The sequence below is a fragment of the Sesamum indicum genome, linkage group LG8 (genome assembly GCF_000512975.1).
Source record: "Sesamum indicum cultivar Zhongzhi No. 13 linkage group LG8, S_indicum_v1.0, whole genome shotgun sequence".
Taxonomy (NCBI): domain Eukaryota; kingdom Viridiplantae; phylum Streptophyta; class Magnoliopsida; order Lamiales; family Pedaliaceae; genus Sesamum; species Sesamum indicum.
In genome coordinates, this window is record NC_026152.1 from 9,419,522 (window position 1) to 9,434,991 (window position 15,470).

Here is a 15,470-nt window from a genome sequence, read left to right on the forward strand (position 1 = left end):
GAATTTGAAACAAATATTGGGAGAAATTATTAAAACAATTTCACTTAAAAAATCAAAATTTATTAATATTTTTAATAAAATATATTTCAAAAACACCATGAAAGTCATAATTTCAAATCATTGGTGTATTTCATTTGATGAATTTGGATTTGAGAAAATGACGTGGAGAAGATATTTCAAATGGTTCGAATTAAAACAATTTTAAAATCGATCAATATGCAATAAAATAGAATCCAAAATTTAAATATTTGAAATTATGTAAATTCAACTTATCCAAACAAATTTAAATGATTGTTGTTGTTGTTTTCGGTAGCAGTAAATTGCATTAATAAAAAATAATAGTACAACAGGGTTCAAGCATCATAAGTCCCTTCAAACCAAGGAATCCTCCATAGTCTATAAAGTCTCCATGAACTAACAACTAGCTGATGCGAGATTGTGACTAAATATAACAAGCCTAATCTCATCAACAATATTTTTCACAAGTATGGAACAAGAGCAGAACTAACGGATCTTTCAGCACATTGAAATCCATAATTTTAAATCTTTCAACCTAAAAGCAACATAAACAAATTCAAATACTTTGTTATTAGAGATTTGAAATCCATAATTTCAAATGTAATTTTATAATCTACACCTTATTATTAAATAAAAGCACCACTTTGATGTCTCACTCTTTTTTGTCTGCTAATTTATTTAATTTCATTTATTTATTTACTTTCCACTCTCTCACTCTTCTACATTCTCAAACCACTCTTCTAGACCTTCAAATTGTCCATTCTTCTCAATTTTCCACTAATTTAAGTTTTATAAATTTGTTATTATAATATTTTTAAAATTTTCAATTATCTTTTAATAATTTTATTTAATTTGATAATTCATTTTAGTGTGCCATACACACTAGTGTATGTTAGTATTCGCGTCACATTCAAATATGTGTGTGTGATAGAGAAAGTGCAAAAACGCCGAAAAGAAAGAGAGAAAATAATTTGAATTAGGGAAATAAAAATTAAGTTATAGAAGAGTTGAGATAAATGTATGAATTAAGTTTTTTTCTTGAAAAAGGAAAAGAGAGGGAGGACTTAATAGAAAATTACTTGAGATTGCATTTGAATAGAAGGATTTTAAATTTGCATTTGAAATTGTTTAAAATTAGAATTATTCAAAAAAATTATAAGTGGAGATTTGAAATTCATAATTCAAAATTGATCCATTCAACCTAGGTCATTGGACTAATGTCAATGGGCCCAAAGACAATCGAGCAGATTAGGCCCGTGATATATTGGGTTGTGAAAGAGTTGATCGAGGATCCCGTTCTTCTTCAACAAGAAACCCCACAACAAAAACCTCTGTCCTCGGCCATTTGCACTGCAATTCCGACCACATTCGAGTCACAGGAATAGCTTAAGGTGCGAAAATCTTTGCCGTTAATGTTTGATTTTTCGCACAAGTTAGAAATCATTTGCAATTATTATTAATTTTGTCCGGATTAAGAGTTACTTTTCTCTGGGATATGACGTTTTTTCTGTTTTTTAACTATTGGTGCATTTCCCGTAGATCATAATTTTAATCGTTAGTTAAGACCCTCTATTCTTCCATTAGAAATCCAACTGTATATTTTCTTGACAGGAATTTTCTTGTTAGTGCTGGAATTTGAGTGCTTTATTAGTTATTACTTCTGGGTTTTACTGATATATATTTCGTTCAGTCTCAAAAGGGTCAGTTTCTCTGTCCTGTACATCGTATTTTACTTGTGTTTTTTTCCCCTAGTTTATTCATCAGGAGTATTTGAAGTTTAACCAAGAAGTCAATGGGTGACAGTCAGTATTCTTTCTCCCTCACTACTTTCAGGTAATGCATTGATAGGGTGCACAAATGTTTGAATCTGATCTTTTTACTAAGAATCTGTAGTTGGTAATTATGGTATTTTTGTCCTGGCCGCAGCCCTTCAGGCAAGCTTGTTCAAATTGAACATGCTTTGACAGCAGTTGGATCTGGTCAAACATCTTTAGGAATTAAAGGTGAGCTTCTACTTTTAACCCTGTACAATTTCTCCAGATGTGTTGCTTGAACACTTTGTATATTAAAATATGACTGTTTTAGTGATGCATCTGGAGCGAGGATAAAATGAGTAATTCACGTCTGTCTATGTCCCCAATTTGAATAAAATTGGATAACAATTAACATTTTGTCAAATGAAAAAGAAAAAAGTTCAAGAAACATTCTGATGATTCAATGTGGGGTTGTTGCAGCTGCTAATGGCGTTGTTATTGCAACAGAGAAGAAGTTACCATCAATTTTAGTTGATGAAACATCCGTAAGTATATTTTGGTAACTCTAATGGGTTTTATTCAGTACTTCTGAGAAGACTCTTTTCTATGTTTGTTAATTTTGTCTTATAAATGATGCATATGTTAAGCGACATCTGCAAGTATATTATAAATGATGTAAATTTCTCTTATTTATGAACTTGTAATCTACCTCTCAAGTACGATCTTTACTGCGGCACACCTTACAATTAGTGATTGATGGGACATGGTGAGCATATCTCATGCATAAATTTCTTGCAATTGTTGTTTTTGTTCAGGAAAGATAAGTATTTTGTTGATTTTACATCAACATATAAAAGCAACATATCTTGTCCTCCCCTGTCTTATGAAAATTTTGCTATCTCACTTTTAATTTTTGAAGTGACTAAGATATCATCATTATGATGCTCAAACATACTTTGAGTGTCTGCTTATCTTGCTGCACATTCAATGTGCTGTTGCAAATAGATTATTGCAAGAAGCAAGATTTGTCTGGGTAACATGGTATTTTGTTATCAACATTAAGGATTTCTTTCTTTAAGTTTTAAAACATTTCATGTTTTTCAAACTTCAGGAATTGTATGAGGTTTTTAGTAAATTCCTTCTAGTGCATCACTTTCTCTAGTATGATAACCTTCTCATTTTTACATACTGAAGTAGTTATGTCAAAAGTGCTTCTTGGCTTATGTTGAGGATTCATTCACTACTTGCAGGTGCAAAAGATTCAGATTTTGACCCCAAATATTGGAGTTGTCTACAGGTTAATATCTGTTTATTAATCCATCGTTACAATATGTTTTAATAGCTACACTATACTATTAACTTAATCTGTAAAAGTTGTATAAAAAGATGAATAATGGCATGCAAGGAGAATGATATCTAGTGACGGCCTCAAGTGTATTGCTAATATGCCATAGACATTGATATTCTGTTGATCTTAAATATCTCAAATGAGATGCCTATAATATCTTAGGGAACTGTGACTCATATTTGGTTTATTATGGTAGAGATTTAAGAGAAATACCTATTTGGACTAGAAAATGTTTGAATCTTGATTCGATATTAGGGGACTCTTGGACTATTCCAGACCATCCTTTCATACTTCCAACTTTAACACTTGTTTATCTTTCATTAATATGTTGAAATACGTTTCTATTCAAATTAGCCCTCAATGCCTTATTTTTTTGAAGTGATCCTCCAAAATGTGTACAAGTGTTGGAGCTACTATAGATTCTCCTCTTATATCTATTCTTTCACTAGAGTCCTACATTAGCTAATTGTGTTGGCTGATTTCTTTATTTTTGGTGCAGCGGCATGGGGCCCGATTCTCGAGTTTTGGTGCGAAAAAGTAGGAAGCAGGCTGAGCAATATTATAGACTATACAAAGTACTTTTGCAGCTTCTTCTCTGTTTTCTGATAGCAATCCCATGGGCTGCCTCGATATATATTTATCCTGATGGAAAATTGTGACATCATCGAACATGTCTTTATGCATATTAAGTCGCAATAAAGCATATTATATTTTATGCAGAGCTGAAGTAGGAATTTACATGCTATCCATCTGTAATGGGATTGATTTAATATCTAATCAATTAACCCAATGTATTAGAAACAGTTAATCTAACATATAGAGTGGAGTGGGATTATTGATCATGCTGGTTCTTATCTTATTAAATCATCTATTGCACTATCGCAGAGGATTTATTAGATGACAATTTATGTACACCTATATTCATTTTCTTAACATAAAGACTAGAAGTTTCTTTCATCTTTGACATGATCCTACCAAACACATCACAAAGTGGTGTCTAACTTTCCTTCTAAAGCTACTTGCGTCAATTTACCACCTTCTGGACATAAGCTTTCCTCAAATTTGTTCGTAGTAATGAAAATATGGTAGGATGGAAGGACACTAGGGTACGCTTGCTACTAGGGTTGTGCTTTAATTGCTAAAAAGACCTAAGGAGACGGTTGGAGTCTTTGCCCTCAGTTACATTTAATTGCCTCATTTATGGACAGGCTGCATTCTAACTTAATTATTTTAAATTGCTTGATGTAAACCTTTGGTATAGTATGAAAAAAGCATATTATGCTGACTTCCAGTTATCTTCCCCTGGAAAACTCTAGGAACCAATTCCAGTCACTCAATTGGTGAGGGAAACTGCGACGGTCATGCAAGAATTTACTCAATCAGGGTATGTATAACTTTCCACTATATAATCTCTTGTGCGAATGGGATTGCTTATTCATCATGAACTGTTCATCTTTTGGCAGCAGTAGAGCCGCTGACGGCTTATAAATGTAGTATTATCTACGAAGTGCTAACTTTTATTGGCATGCTAGGTGTATGTCTTGACCATCTCTTATGCTTAGTAAATATTGCCAAACCACCTGTGGAAGCTGTTTTGGGTTGCTTTTCTTGTTAAATGCCTACAAATCTTAATTCGATGCTGTCTACTGAATCCTGCGAATAAGATATGTTCCCTTGATTGTTTTTTATTGGCAGAATGAAGGTACTATAGGAACGAGTCTGTTAATTTGTTCCCCATGAAATGTTGCTAATACTCACCAAAATTATTTGTATAGAAGACTAGAAAGATAGCCTCAATATGTAACTCTTTGTACTCACTGGGAGGTGTTCCTGCTATATTTGTGTGAAGTGATGGGTACAGGTGGTTTTCCTTGAAAATGATGCTTTATCCTTTCCGTATGTTAACTTTTGATATGAAAAAGCTTGGTTTGAATCTCACTAGTGTTTTTCTTTCTTTCCTTTTTTTTGGGGTGGGCGTGTGGGTGCGGAAACTTTGTTGGTCCTCTATGTTGAGTAATTCAAACTGATGGAAATTTAATGGCTTCGCATCCTAATGGAAATCTCTTGCTCACTTATGCATGCTTGAAAGAACTAGCTTATATATTATTTCCCTGCAATATGCGTGTCCTTCCTAAACTTTCTGAATTTTCTGGTAGTGGCGTGAGGCCGTTTGGTGTATCACTCTTGGTTGCCGGATACGATGACAAAGGTCCACAGCTATATCAGGTATGCCACCATATCTTGTTTAGCTTTGTCCTTGCGTTTATGGTGCCCCTTTACTGACGAATGTCAATCTTGTCCTTGTCATGAACCATGTAAACTCATGAGTTCTTCAATGTGATAGCCCGATAGTGCTTTTCTATTGTTTCTCAGTATGCTCCTGTTTGCATTTTGATACTCTTGGCTCTTTTTATTTTATTCTTTTTGCAAAAATTCAATGTTCTCATTTTTTTGGTGTCCACTTTTCTGGTTATTCGTTTTTCCTGTTTTTCTTTTGAGGGCTGAGTGGTGGATATGTGTGCCATGGTCTGGTGACTGTGGTGATATGTTGTGTTGTGATTGCTGCTGACATGATGTTACAGTTTGCCCTGTGCATATAATATTGATACTAAATGTATTGTCCACACTCTGCAGTCTGCACAATGTTATATGATTCAGATCAACTGTTTTGCTGTTTCACTTAAGTAAATTACTATAGAATGCTGTAATTTTGGTGCTAACGTATTTCTTATGGTCCTCCACAGATTCATTTTATGCCTAAGATATTACATATTTTCTTGTTATGTAGGTGGATCCTTCAGGTTCATACTTCTCTTGGAAAGCTTCAGCCATGGGAAAGAATGTATCAAATGCAAAGACATTTTTGGAGAAGAGGTTGGTGGTTATTTGCATTACGAGTTGAGGTTTTCCTTGTTCTGTTTGATGGATTTCAACTGCCTTCTCTTCTTGAGCTTGCTGAATGATATTGAATGCCATGCACCACTGAGTAAACTCTCTCGGAAATATACTGGTTCCTTCTTTTGACACCTTGATATGATCATAGCCTTTCTGCCTCCTTCCCAAAGGATGCATGGGTTGATGAACTTCTTGTAGAGTTGTATGAGCTGCTGTCCGTCAAACTGTTTCTTTGGCTTACTGATGAATTTCATGCCATGTTCAATCATTTTGTGCTAATTGGCCAATTTCATGTTTTCCTACCTGAAGAGAAGAAATAGGGTTAAGTGTACAAGATTCTGAATTCTGTCTATGATTTTTTTTTAATGGTAACTTTATTTGCGGGCATTTTGATTCCTTGATTGTTTTGATGCTATCAAGTTTCAGTGACTTGTTATGTATTGAAATTCTTGCAGGTACACAGAAGATATGGAACTTGATGATGCTGTGCATACAGCAATTTTGACACTGAAGGAGGGGTAAGTACCTGGATTTTTAAGTATATGTTAAAAGAACTATTTGGTTTGCATATGATATTTTTCTCAATGAGGAATTGTGGTCAGTATATATCACGTTTGTTTCTCCAACAACTTTTTACTTGTGAGAGGAAAAGATTTACATTAATGAAATAGGACTTTATATCTTGCATATATACATATACACATTTGTGTGACCCCGTGATACTATCACTCTTTTCTCTAGATTTGAAGGACAGATTTCAGGGAAAAACATTGAGATTGGTGTGATTGGCAATGACAAAATATTCAGGTATGTTTTATTCCAGTCCTTTGAACATTTGCTGTATGTCTGAGATGTTGGTTAGCCGGTTGGTGACGCTGGCTGCACCTTCTGTTTGCAGGGTTCTTACCTCGTCTGAAATTGAAGATTACTTACAGGAAGTGGAATAGTTGCACACCCACCTTTTGTTGTTGGCAGAATCCAGTGGTTGATTTTGTCCGTATAACTATTCCGCTGCTGTATTAGATCTTGTTCCAATTCTTACATTTACTGGAAACTCGTTTCTTTCTCTTAGATTCTTCCTAAACCGGCCACATATGCAATTGAACACTCTTGTTTGTCCTTTAGGAGGATTCCTGTTGCCTACAAATATTATCAAGTTTGCTAAATCTGTGATTGTCATTATTTACGCATGATAGCTTACCTTAGGATTAACTAGTGCAATGATACGACCTTTAACTAAAATTTAAAAAGGGTTAATTACATTGAAATTTTTTTAGATTAGGTTTAATTATACAAACATCATATAAGAATAGGTACACTTTTTGAAGGAATGTTAGTGTTTGTGTAAGGTTTTGCTTCAGGGTGTATTTATAATTACAATAACAATCTTAACGAGTGTATTTGTCATTTTAGAAAGGTGGGGTGTGTTTGTATAATTGAGGTTAATTTATGTAATTGAACTGAACCTTAATGTAATTTATTCATTAAAATATTATCCGCAACACAACTTTTTGCAATAGAATCCAGCATTAAGTGTAAGAGGAGTGAAGTTGGGGTTATAGGAATGGATTACTGCAAATAGATATGTCAATGGATTTCATCATCCAAAATAATTGATTGGGCATGGAAGGATTATTTGTGGAAATTAATGGAATTTATAAATTCTTTATTTTTGTTATGTGCAAGAAAATTGTTGCAGACAACTTTGCTGGCTGATTCCATGGGCCTTCTAATCAGCTAGATTGGGCTGGACCTGCCTGTCGGATCCCTGTGGTTGGCGAACATATGTTCAGTCTAATTCGTTGATTGGATGTAGGGGGGCTAGTATCTGTTAAACATGTAATAAGACTGAACTTGAGGCACAATCTACACTTAGCAAAGTAATTAAAAGAAGAGGTCCCAACATGGATATGGTTTTAAATGTATGATGATCAGGCGGTTTACTCTGATTACGATTTTGGATTAGTCTAGTCATTTATATTTTAAGTACTTTTTACATTCATTATACTAGTTCTTGAGATGAGTGAGGTGCTGTAGACTCTCAATCGAAACGTTATTCCTTTATGCACGCAGGTAATGGTCGTTATGGAGTTGTTCCAATTGTTTTCAACTCCAAGACACAGACACATGCGATGAGATAAAAATAGTAATTGGGATTACCATGACAATGGCAAGCTCTCGTAGCTCAGTTGGTTAGAGCACCCGTTTAGTAAGCGGGAGGTCTTGAGTTCGACTCTCAACAAGAGCAAATTCTCTTTTCGCAGTACAGCTCAATTTTCGTTTTTTTAGTGTTTTCCTCTTATAAAAATTTACTTACAGGCAGTTAAATGATTTAGGCATCACTCAATCTCACGTAGAAACTATTGCAATTTCCTTTTTTCTTTTCTTTTTAAATAAAAATAATAAAATTTGTTTCGAATATTGTGTCGGTAGTAGTGATCATATCATTTTCGATACCCATTAGCATTGATAAGTCATCATTAATCGTTGCGTTTAAATCCCGGGCAATAGTCCTACAGCTGCATATTTTCAACCTCTACACTCTCTTGTCACGTTAATGGAGATCCTTAAATAGGGCACTGTACGTACTCAAGTACTCTCGCGGCTTTTTCTAGACCTTAACGACTCTAATGCTGTTGTCCGAAGAGGTCTTTGGGTATCTCAGAAATTGAGGAGGGTGAGGTGGTATTGCAATTGAAAAGTCACTAGAATTGGTCTTTCTTGAAATAACTATTTGTACATTTGTGAGGTAAAAACTCGGGCATATAGTTTATTTAACACAGTCTCCACAGCAGTGAGATCAATGTCGAATCCATAACTCTGGCCTCCATATAACACATAGAGGTACTCTTTAGACGATGCTGGCGGAGGCAACACTTGCGTAATTTCTGGGAATTCTGCAGATGGTGGCGAAGGCAGATCTTCCATTCTTGAGTAGTAGACGTCCGCTAAAAGAAGCCATATGAGATCAGGGTCGATGGATGCAAGTCCCACGAGGGCATTTACACAAGCATCTTGGAGGCCTTTAACACCACTACAGACTATCCCAATGACAATTCCACTGACCTTTTTGAGGACTGCCTCCAATGCTGAAGCACTTCTTTTGTTCCCAGCCAAGTCTGAAATCATATTGAGAATTGCTGCCTGGACTTTTAGGTTAGATGTCTCCGCTGCTGAATCCTCAGAAGATGTGGAACTCCTCCTGTAAGGAAGCTGTAAGGGGGCTCTTTCTTGTTTGGCCAGAGGTTTTGCTTGAAATGGTGACGTGCTTAGGAGTTTCCAGATGTGGATGGCATCAGCATGAAAACGGCGAGAAAAGAAGTCTCCACCACAGATTTGGACTACAGTACTGATTGTATGAGTGCATTTTCGAATGGCCTGTTGAAACGGTGGAAGACAGAAAATAAAGAAAAGATTTGCAAGATATCAGAACAAAATCCTGAGTCATAAACAAGTTCTTTATGCAGTGTTTTTATTCTAGACTGTAACCGCAGTGAGAGTAAGATCACTTACCACAAGATTCTTACTCCGAAAACAAGCAACCAAAAAGGGCCAAATTTTATTCATTGCAGGAAGCAATCTGTTCTCCCCTGTTTCATCCTCAGCAGCACCCAGAGTGTCAAGAAGATTATGGAAAGAACAAGAGTGAATGACTTGTTCGATTGCCTCTTTCGTTTCACTCTCGTGCTTGTAGGCTTCTTCCACTTTGGCAAGTACCGTGATACCATCCTGAAAGAGAAAAGGAAAAGAACGTGAAAATGAGCAAATTTATAACCTGGAAGAGTTTTAAGATTGCATGAATCAACCGCTGCCCGCATCTGAACCATTATCAATAATTTTCATCGGTTGAGAATTAGACCAACATGAATTTATGTATATTGAACTCTGGTTGCGTCTCTGCTGTCTCACTGTGAGCAAGTGCGGATGATATTTATGAATAACTAATTCATATATTTTCTGTGGTGCACTTCCTTTTCTTTCATTCTCATTCTTGAAAGGTCCGTACTTCTCCTCCATCACATAATAAATAAAATAATCTATTAAAAACATGAGCAGATAGCTTAGGCACCAAATATTCAGAAAATGTTGGGTTGATATTTTCTAGGGTAAATTTCATTCTCTCCTGCAATCGTTCTTGAAAATGTCCAAACTTAAGCATTGCTAACTTTATACACTTGAAGCATCACGTCCAATTAACCATGAGCAAATAGCTTAGGGGTAAATGTTAGCAAAAGATTCTGCATTAACTTTGGACCATTGTTAAAGACTTCTTCAGTTGAATGAATAATGGATAAAATCCTCCTCTGAGGTCTACTTTCTGAGACAGATTTGAAAATTTGAAAAAGACAATGTTGGGAGAACATTGAGTTCCTATAGAAATGACACTGGCAGACTTGTACCTCAATTACATCCAGCGCTGTCAAGCATGCTGCTGGGTTGGCTGAAGCAATTAATGGAGTTACTGCAACAAGACATGACCCTGCAATCGATCCAACTATTCGTCGATACCTTTTGGAGTCATTAAACTTGAACAAAACCACCTCCCATTCCTCCTCTTGCATATCAGCCTCACTGGTGGAAATTCCACCATCTGTTTCTGGAATGAATTAGACAAGGTCGGTGTGTTGTCTCATTAAAACTGCTATTATTTAATAATAGACATGCATAGCTACCATGATGATGCATGCATCACAGATGTATAACAAGACTAGAACAGTAGCAGAAGTGCTTACGGGAGCCCATTTGTTCAATGTCTGTATCATTAGCAAATGATCCAGAAAAGTGCTTTCCTGTTCTCTTCTCTGTGTTCAGCATTTTTGCATTTATTTCTTTCTTGTATGACTCTGCTTGATTCGGTAGTTTATAAGCTTCATGTCTGGAGGCTTTCGCTATTTCTGCAACTGCCTGAACAGGGAAAAGTAACAAAACCTAAGACTACCGATATAGCAACTCGGCAAACTATCACAACTAAGAAGAATTGTCACAGCAAACTTTTTTATGGTAAATATAAATCTATTTATAATACAAAAAGTTTTATTGAGATGCTACTATTCAGCACAGAAGTTGTTCCAGCTACAAAAAATAGCATACTTTTCCACCTAAAAAGATCAACAAATAAATCGCTAAGTACATGATACCATGATATGAACATCTGAATCCTCAGGAATTTATTCGTGAAATAAGGACCCAGAACATTGAAATAAGTACTAATGCAAAGTGCTTGTCAATTTGACCTTCAAAAAGGAGAGAGTTAAATTTGGGTGATGATGCCTGCCAAGAATTTCAAGCTCTATAGAGACCGCATGCATCTGCACAAGTTTAATGCATCAGGTTACAGAAATTTGTGGACAAAAATTCAAATACATAACATAACTACATTTCTTATTGAAGCATTGTCATGACAAAAATAGAAATGCTTTCCAGGAGCACTAAACTCATACCGGCTCCTCCAATAATGGTAATATTTTATCAGCTACTCCAATGTAAGAAAGCATTGCAGAAAGAACATTAGGCACATGAGGATTAAGGTCCAAATGGCGCAGTTGCCTGCACACTGAATCGATTACATAGTCTGCATTTGATAATACCAAGTGACCCACCTGCAAGAATTTGATATAGCACATATTAGTCGTTTGAATGCTCACACCAAAAAAGAACTGCACCATCAGTACTCACAGTGGGGCAGTTCTGTGTAGCAGAGATAGCATGTAAGACCACATCAGATGCCCTTCTGACTTGGAAATTTGAGCAAATAACATTTTCAAGCAACATATAGAGTGAGGAGTGAAGAAATCCACATGATGAAAATTCTTTGCCAAGGCAGACATTAAATATGCCTATCCCTTCAATAATAACCTGTTGATGAGAAAACTATAAGATTAGTGCCACATATTGAACAAATCTAAATTACGTCTACATGAAGACAAACTATTTATCAAAGGAAGAGAATTTAAAGTTAAAGAAACCTGGTGAAGCATTGCATTGTCATTAAAAAAATGTAAACTTATGTCTCCAACTTCTCCAGTTTGTTGGAGAGAAGCTGAGAATCCAAGTGGAAGATCCCAGACTTCAGGTGATAAATATTCATGTAAGATACTACCAATGCACTCAATCAAGTAACTCCTTGCAACATTATTCTGATACACCTTCTGAACCCAATGTTCTGGCAAAGCACCTATATACCCAAAAGATTTACCATTACCACTTCCGCAGAACCCCTTGGTCTCTTGTGGACTAGACTGGAAGAGTCTTCCGAGAGAGGTAATGGCCTGATCAGAGAGTCCAAAAATCATCTCATTCAAAATGCATGCAGCAGTACTAGCCTGACGAACCAAATGCCCTGAACCAGTTCTCTTGTACCATGCCTGCCAACTGTCCTTGAGGTGTTCTTTGTTTCGCAACTCAGATATCAATTTACGCAAGTGCCCCAGGAGAATATCAATTAAAACAGAATAAGAGCCCTCGCTTTGAGAGTCTAGAGAAGGAAAACCAGATGACCTTATGTGAGTTCAAATCAGTCAGCAAGAAAGATTATTTAGCAAATACAGATGCGAAAAGTGACCAACCTGTAAACATGTATAGACTGACTAGTCTAAGAATTCCAGCAAGAGCCTGGTACAGCTTCTGACTACCCACATGACCAAACCAAGGTGGCATGCTAGGCAGCTCATATTTGTTGTTTACATGTTCATACGAGTATAAAGATTTCCTGTCTTTCAGACCTAATAACTCAGAATTTTCATTTTCAGCACTGGTAATATCCCTGATCTCAGATATTGAATGCATGAATCCAGATGCGGATGGTCTTTTAGCTGCAAGCTTTTTGAGTGAACCAGCAAATACCGAGTTCTGACTCAAACAGAGGGCAAAAACATCCAAGAAACGAGCAGCTGCCACCTAGAAGATGTCAAACTTATTAATAAATCTGTCAAAAGAAGAACAGACTTCACATAGAATTGAAATATCTGAGCTAAGGGCAATTTAGAAAACTACTCGTATTCTTATGCTTACTTAACGAAAACATTTCCAGAAAGGCAGAAAAATGAGGTTCGTCGGGAGAACATCTCTAAGAGTATACAGAACTTAGTCCTCCAAATAGTTGGAGTAAGGTGAAAAGTGACTAGGCAGCTCCCTGAATAAAACACGTGTCCTTATCTGAGCAAGTGGTGTGTTGCTGCTCATTTGATATCAAAATTTATCCATGACTCTCAAACAAATAAACTAGAAAAAAAAAAACTAAAACAGCATTACCGTAGATTGAAGAAGGTAGTCTGCAACAAGTCGGGGACCACCAAAATATGTAACCACAAGCAATTTCTGGGCATGTGATAGCGCAAGTGACTCCTCATTACCCAGTATCACTTGAGGAAGCTTCTCAACTAACCTGTAAATGATACAGATATGACCAACATCTTTGTCTCTCTAAGAGAAGCAAAATCAAGAGCAAGTTAACATATTACAGATGTAAAAATTTACCTGCTAAAAACCTCAGCTATATCATGCTCCATTTGATGTTTTCTTCTGGATGAAACAAATAGTCCAAATAATGCCTGAGCATATGAAGACACGTCTTCAGAGTCGTCGCAGACCAAAATACATAAGCACTCCTGCATTAGCAACCAGCTCATGTACATTAATGCCAGAACTACTAACAACATGAGGAAATTATTGAATTATTTAACTTTGTCGATAGATGATACACAAAGGGGAATCAGAAATGTCTGAGGCCTCAAACTGAACAGAGACTTCAGAATGTTTAAATCAGATTGTGTTTTTTTCTTCATTTGGAAAGTAATCAGATGATAGATTTTGTTCTTCACTAAAAGATGCAAACATGAAACTAGTGGAAAGACACATCAGAAAGCTACAAGCAACTAAAATATGCAATAGAGAGATTCTGAATCCCATCTGACCAAAAGCATCAATCTGCTTTCTCTGAGTGCATAACTGCATTTACATAAGAGTGCCTCTATAGAAGCCAAAAGTCCCAGTCGCACTTTTCTGCTTGGATGAACACAAAGCTGCAAAAAGAAGCGGAAAGAGTTTCGATAAATTGTAATCACTGGCAACAGAAAGCCGCACAAAATATCACAAAGACAACGATGTTAGACCTACATGTGGAAACGTTGCAGACATTAGTTTATTAACATGAGCAGTAGTATTTGCTAACCAATCCGCCGTACGCTTCACACGCAGAGATCCGACTTTAATATCAGAATCGATCAGAGTGGTATCCCAGCTGCTCACTACAGGTTCAATTGAAGTTCTGACATCATCTGGAAGTGAACTTTTAACAGGCAGGTGCCGGAGTTCCTCTAGGAATGATGCAAGAGGTTTCTCTTTGCTTGAGCGGAGCCCAGAAATTTCATCTGTTGGGGCACCAAGAATAGATGTAGTGGCATCATCCTCGAGAACTATAATAACATATTCGGTCAACCCTCTCAAAGCCTGATCTAAGGCTTCGGAACTTCCAGCCGCACCACTAATCATTGATCTTGATGCATGCAACACCTTCCCAATCTGACTGACAACACCTGGTAAATAAAAAGCCAATGCATCCACAGTACCTACCTGCAGATTCCACATAAAACTATGAACTACATACCCATATGGCACTATGAATATTTTTTTAAGTGTAACACCTAAACCACAAAAGAATAGGCAAAAATATCCTTTCCACTAAAAACGGTTACACTACCTTATCAATTTGATGCTTATAGTTCCATACTCATAGCCTAAATTTTTGTTTATTTATTTATTTATTTGATAATTTACCAATAGCTTGAACTAAAAAAAAGTAGTAGACTACTACCAGGACTAGAGAAATATCATACCAAAAATCAGTTTTTCATTTAGATATGAGTTTCACATCCAAATAAATTAGGCAAACATGGTTTTTCATAGCAGTCTCATTTGCATGAATATCAGCAAGATGCAATTCCATGCTTATATTGATTAATTCACTTATATAAAAATCCATAATTCACCTATCTGGTGGTCCATAAGATAACATCAGTAAGCACCTGTAAGAGGAAGTCAAGTAAACAAAAACCAATTTATTATTTTCATTGGCCTGCTTCACGGATCATTGAATTACCCAAACAGTTGAGTTACTTGAAAAAACAGAAATCAAATACCTTTGCAACGAGGACTCGTAGTGTCATCAAGGCTTCAACACGAAGCCTTGAACTGCCTCGATGACCTCGTGTGGCCTCAATATCTGCAGCCTTCAATTACATATCAAGTCAGACATTCAGAAACAGTGGTGCGCATAAACCAAAGGGGGAATGTGTTAGAACACAGTTTTAGGAACACAATCACCTAGAAGGACAGATACATGCCTTGAGCAGAAGAGAAAGCCAGTGTCCAATCGCGGCAGAAGCAGGTTCAGACTGAAGAAATGCTGATAAACATTCTCCCAAGACTGAATCACATTTTGGTAGTTTGGGAAGAGG

The 15,470-nt window shown here is 36.3% G+C and overlaps 2 protein-coding genes and 1 non-coding gene across 9 annotated transcripts in view; 2 read left to right on the forward strand and 1 right to left on the reverse strand.

The window, feature by feature from the left end:
- LOC105168109 (proteasome subunit alpha type-2-A) lies at positions 1,251-7,194 on the forward strand. 2 transcript variants are annotated; one of them, XM_011088048.2, is made up of 12 exons: positions 1,251-1,409; positions 1,771-1,851; positions 1,945-2,021; positions 2,253-2,317; positions 3,023-3,069; positions 3,620-3,695; positions 4,437-4,504; positions 5,277-5,346; positions 5,909-5,994; positions 6,471-6,533; positions 6,757-6,822; positions 6,914-7,194. In XM_011088048.2, the coding sequence occupies exons 2-12, from the start codon at positions 1,811-1,813 to the stop codon at positions 6,960-6,962; spliced, it is 708 nt and encodes a 235-aa protein (XP_011086350.1). In that variant the 5' UTR covers positions 1,251-1,409; positions 1,771-1,810; the 3' UTR covers positions 6,963-7,194. The 2 variants fall into 2 exon arrangements, with proteins under 2 accessions (XP_011086350.1, XP_011086351.1); XM_011088049.2 differs by having other exon boundaries at positions 1,305-1,409; positions 1,783-1,851.
- TRNAT-AGU lies at positions 8,190-8,263 on the forward strand. The gene has a single exon. It is a non-coding gene; the product is annotated as a tRNA-Thr (tRNA).
- Positions 8,699-15,470, reverse strand: part of LOC105168110 (TELO2-interacting protein 1 homolog) — an 8,736-nt gene continuing 1,964 nt past the window's right edge. For 3 of the 6 annotated variants that reach the window (XM_011088050.2, XM_011088055.2, XM_011088054.2), the window contains exons 4-18: positions 15,357-15,470; positions 15,153-15,242; positions 14,131-14,586; positions 13,929-14,036; positions 13,492-13,622; positions 13,267-13,399; positions 12,582-12,912; positions 11,982-12,490; positions 11,692-11,871; positions 11,457-11,615; positions 11,250-11,324; positions 10,749-10,920; positions 10,416-10,612; positions 9,529-9,744; positions 8,699-9,393 (exon numbers count right to left, since the gene is read on the reverse strand). In XM_011088050.2, coding sequence (XP_011086352.1) covers positions 8,746-9,393; positions 9,529-9,744; positions 10,416-10,612; positions 10,749-10,920; positions 11,250-11,324; positions 11,457-11,615; positions 11,692-11,871; positions 11,982-12,490; positions 12,582-12,912; positions 13,267-13,399; positions 13,492-13,622; positions 13,929-14,036; positions 14,131-14,586; positions 15,153-15,242; positions 15,357-15,470 — 3,519 coding nt within the window. In that variant the 3' untranslated portion in view covers positions 8,699-8,745. Of the gene's footprint in view, positions 9,394-9,528; positions 9,745-10,415; positions 10,613-10,748; positions 10,921-11,249; positions 11,325-11,456; positions 11,616-11,691; positions 11,872-11,981; positions 12,491-12,581; positions 12,913-13,266; positions 13,400-13,491; positions 13,623-13,928; positions 14,037-14,130; positions 14,587-15,152; positions 15,243-15,336 lie in introns of all 6 variants that reach the window. The other 3 variants (XM_011088052.2, XM_011088056.2, XM_011088053.2) reach the window with 3 other exon arrangements.

What these genes read in the sequence shown, in the direction of transcription:
- LOC105168109 (XM_011088048.2), top strand. Translation starts at nt 1,811, where the DNA reads ATGGGTGACAGTCAGTATTCTTTCTCCCTCACTACTTTCAG. An exon ending in AATATTGGAGTTGTCTACAG is followed by an intron (nt 3,070 to 3,619) that starts GTTAATATCTGT and finishes TTTTTGGTGCAG; the next exon opens with CGGCATGGGGCCCGATTCTC. An exon ending in ATTTTGACACTGAAGGAGGG is followed by an intron (nt 6,534 to 6,756) that starts GTAAGTACCTGG and finishes TCTTTTCTCTAG; the next exon opens with ATTTGAAGGACAGATTTCAG.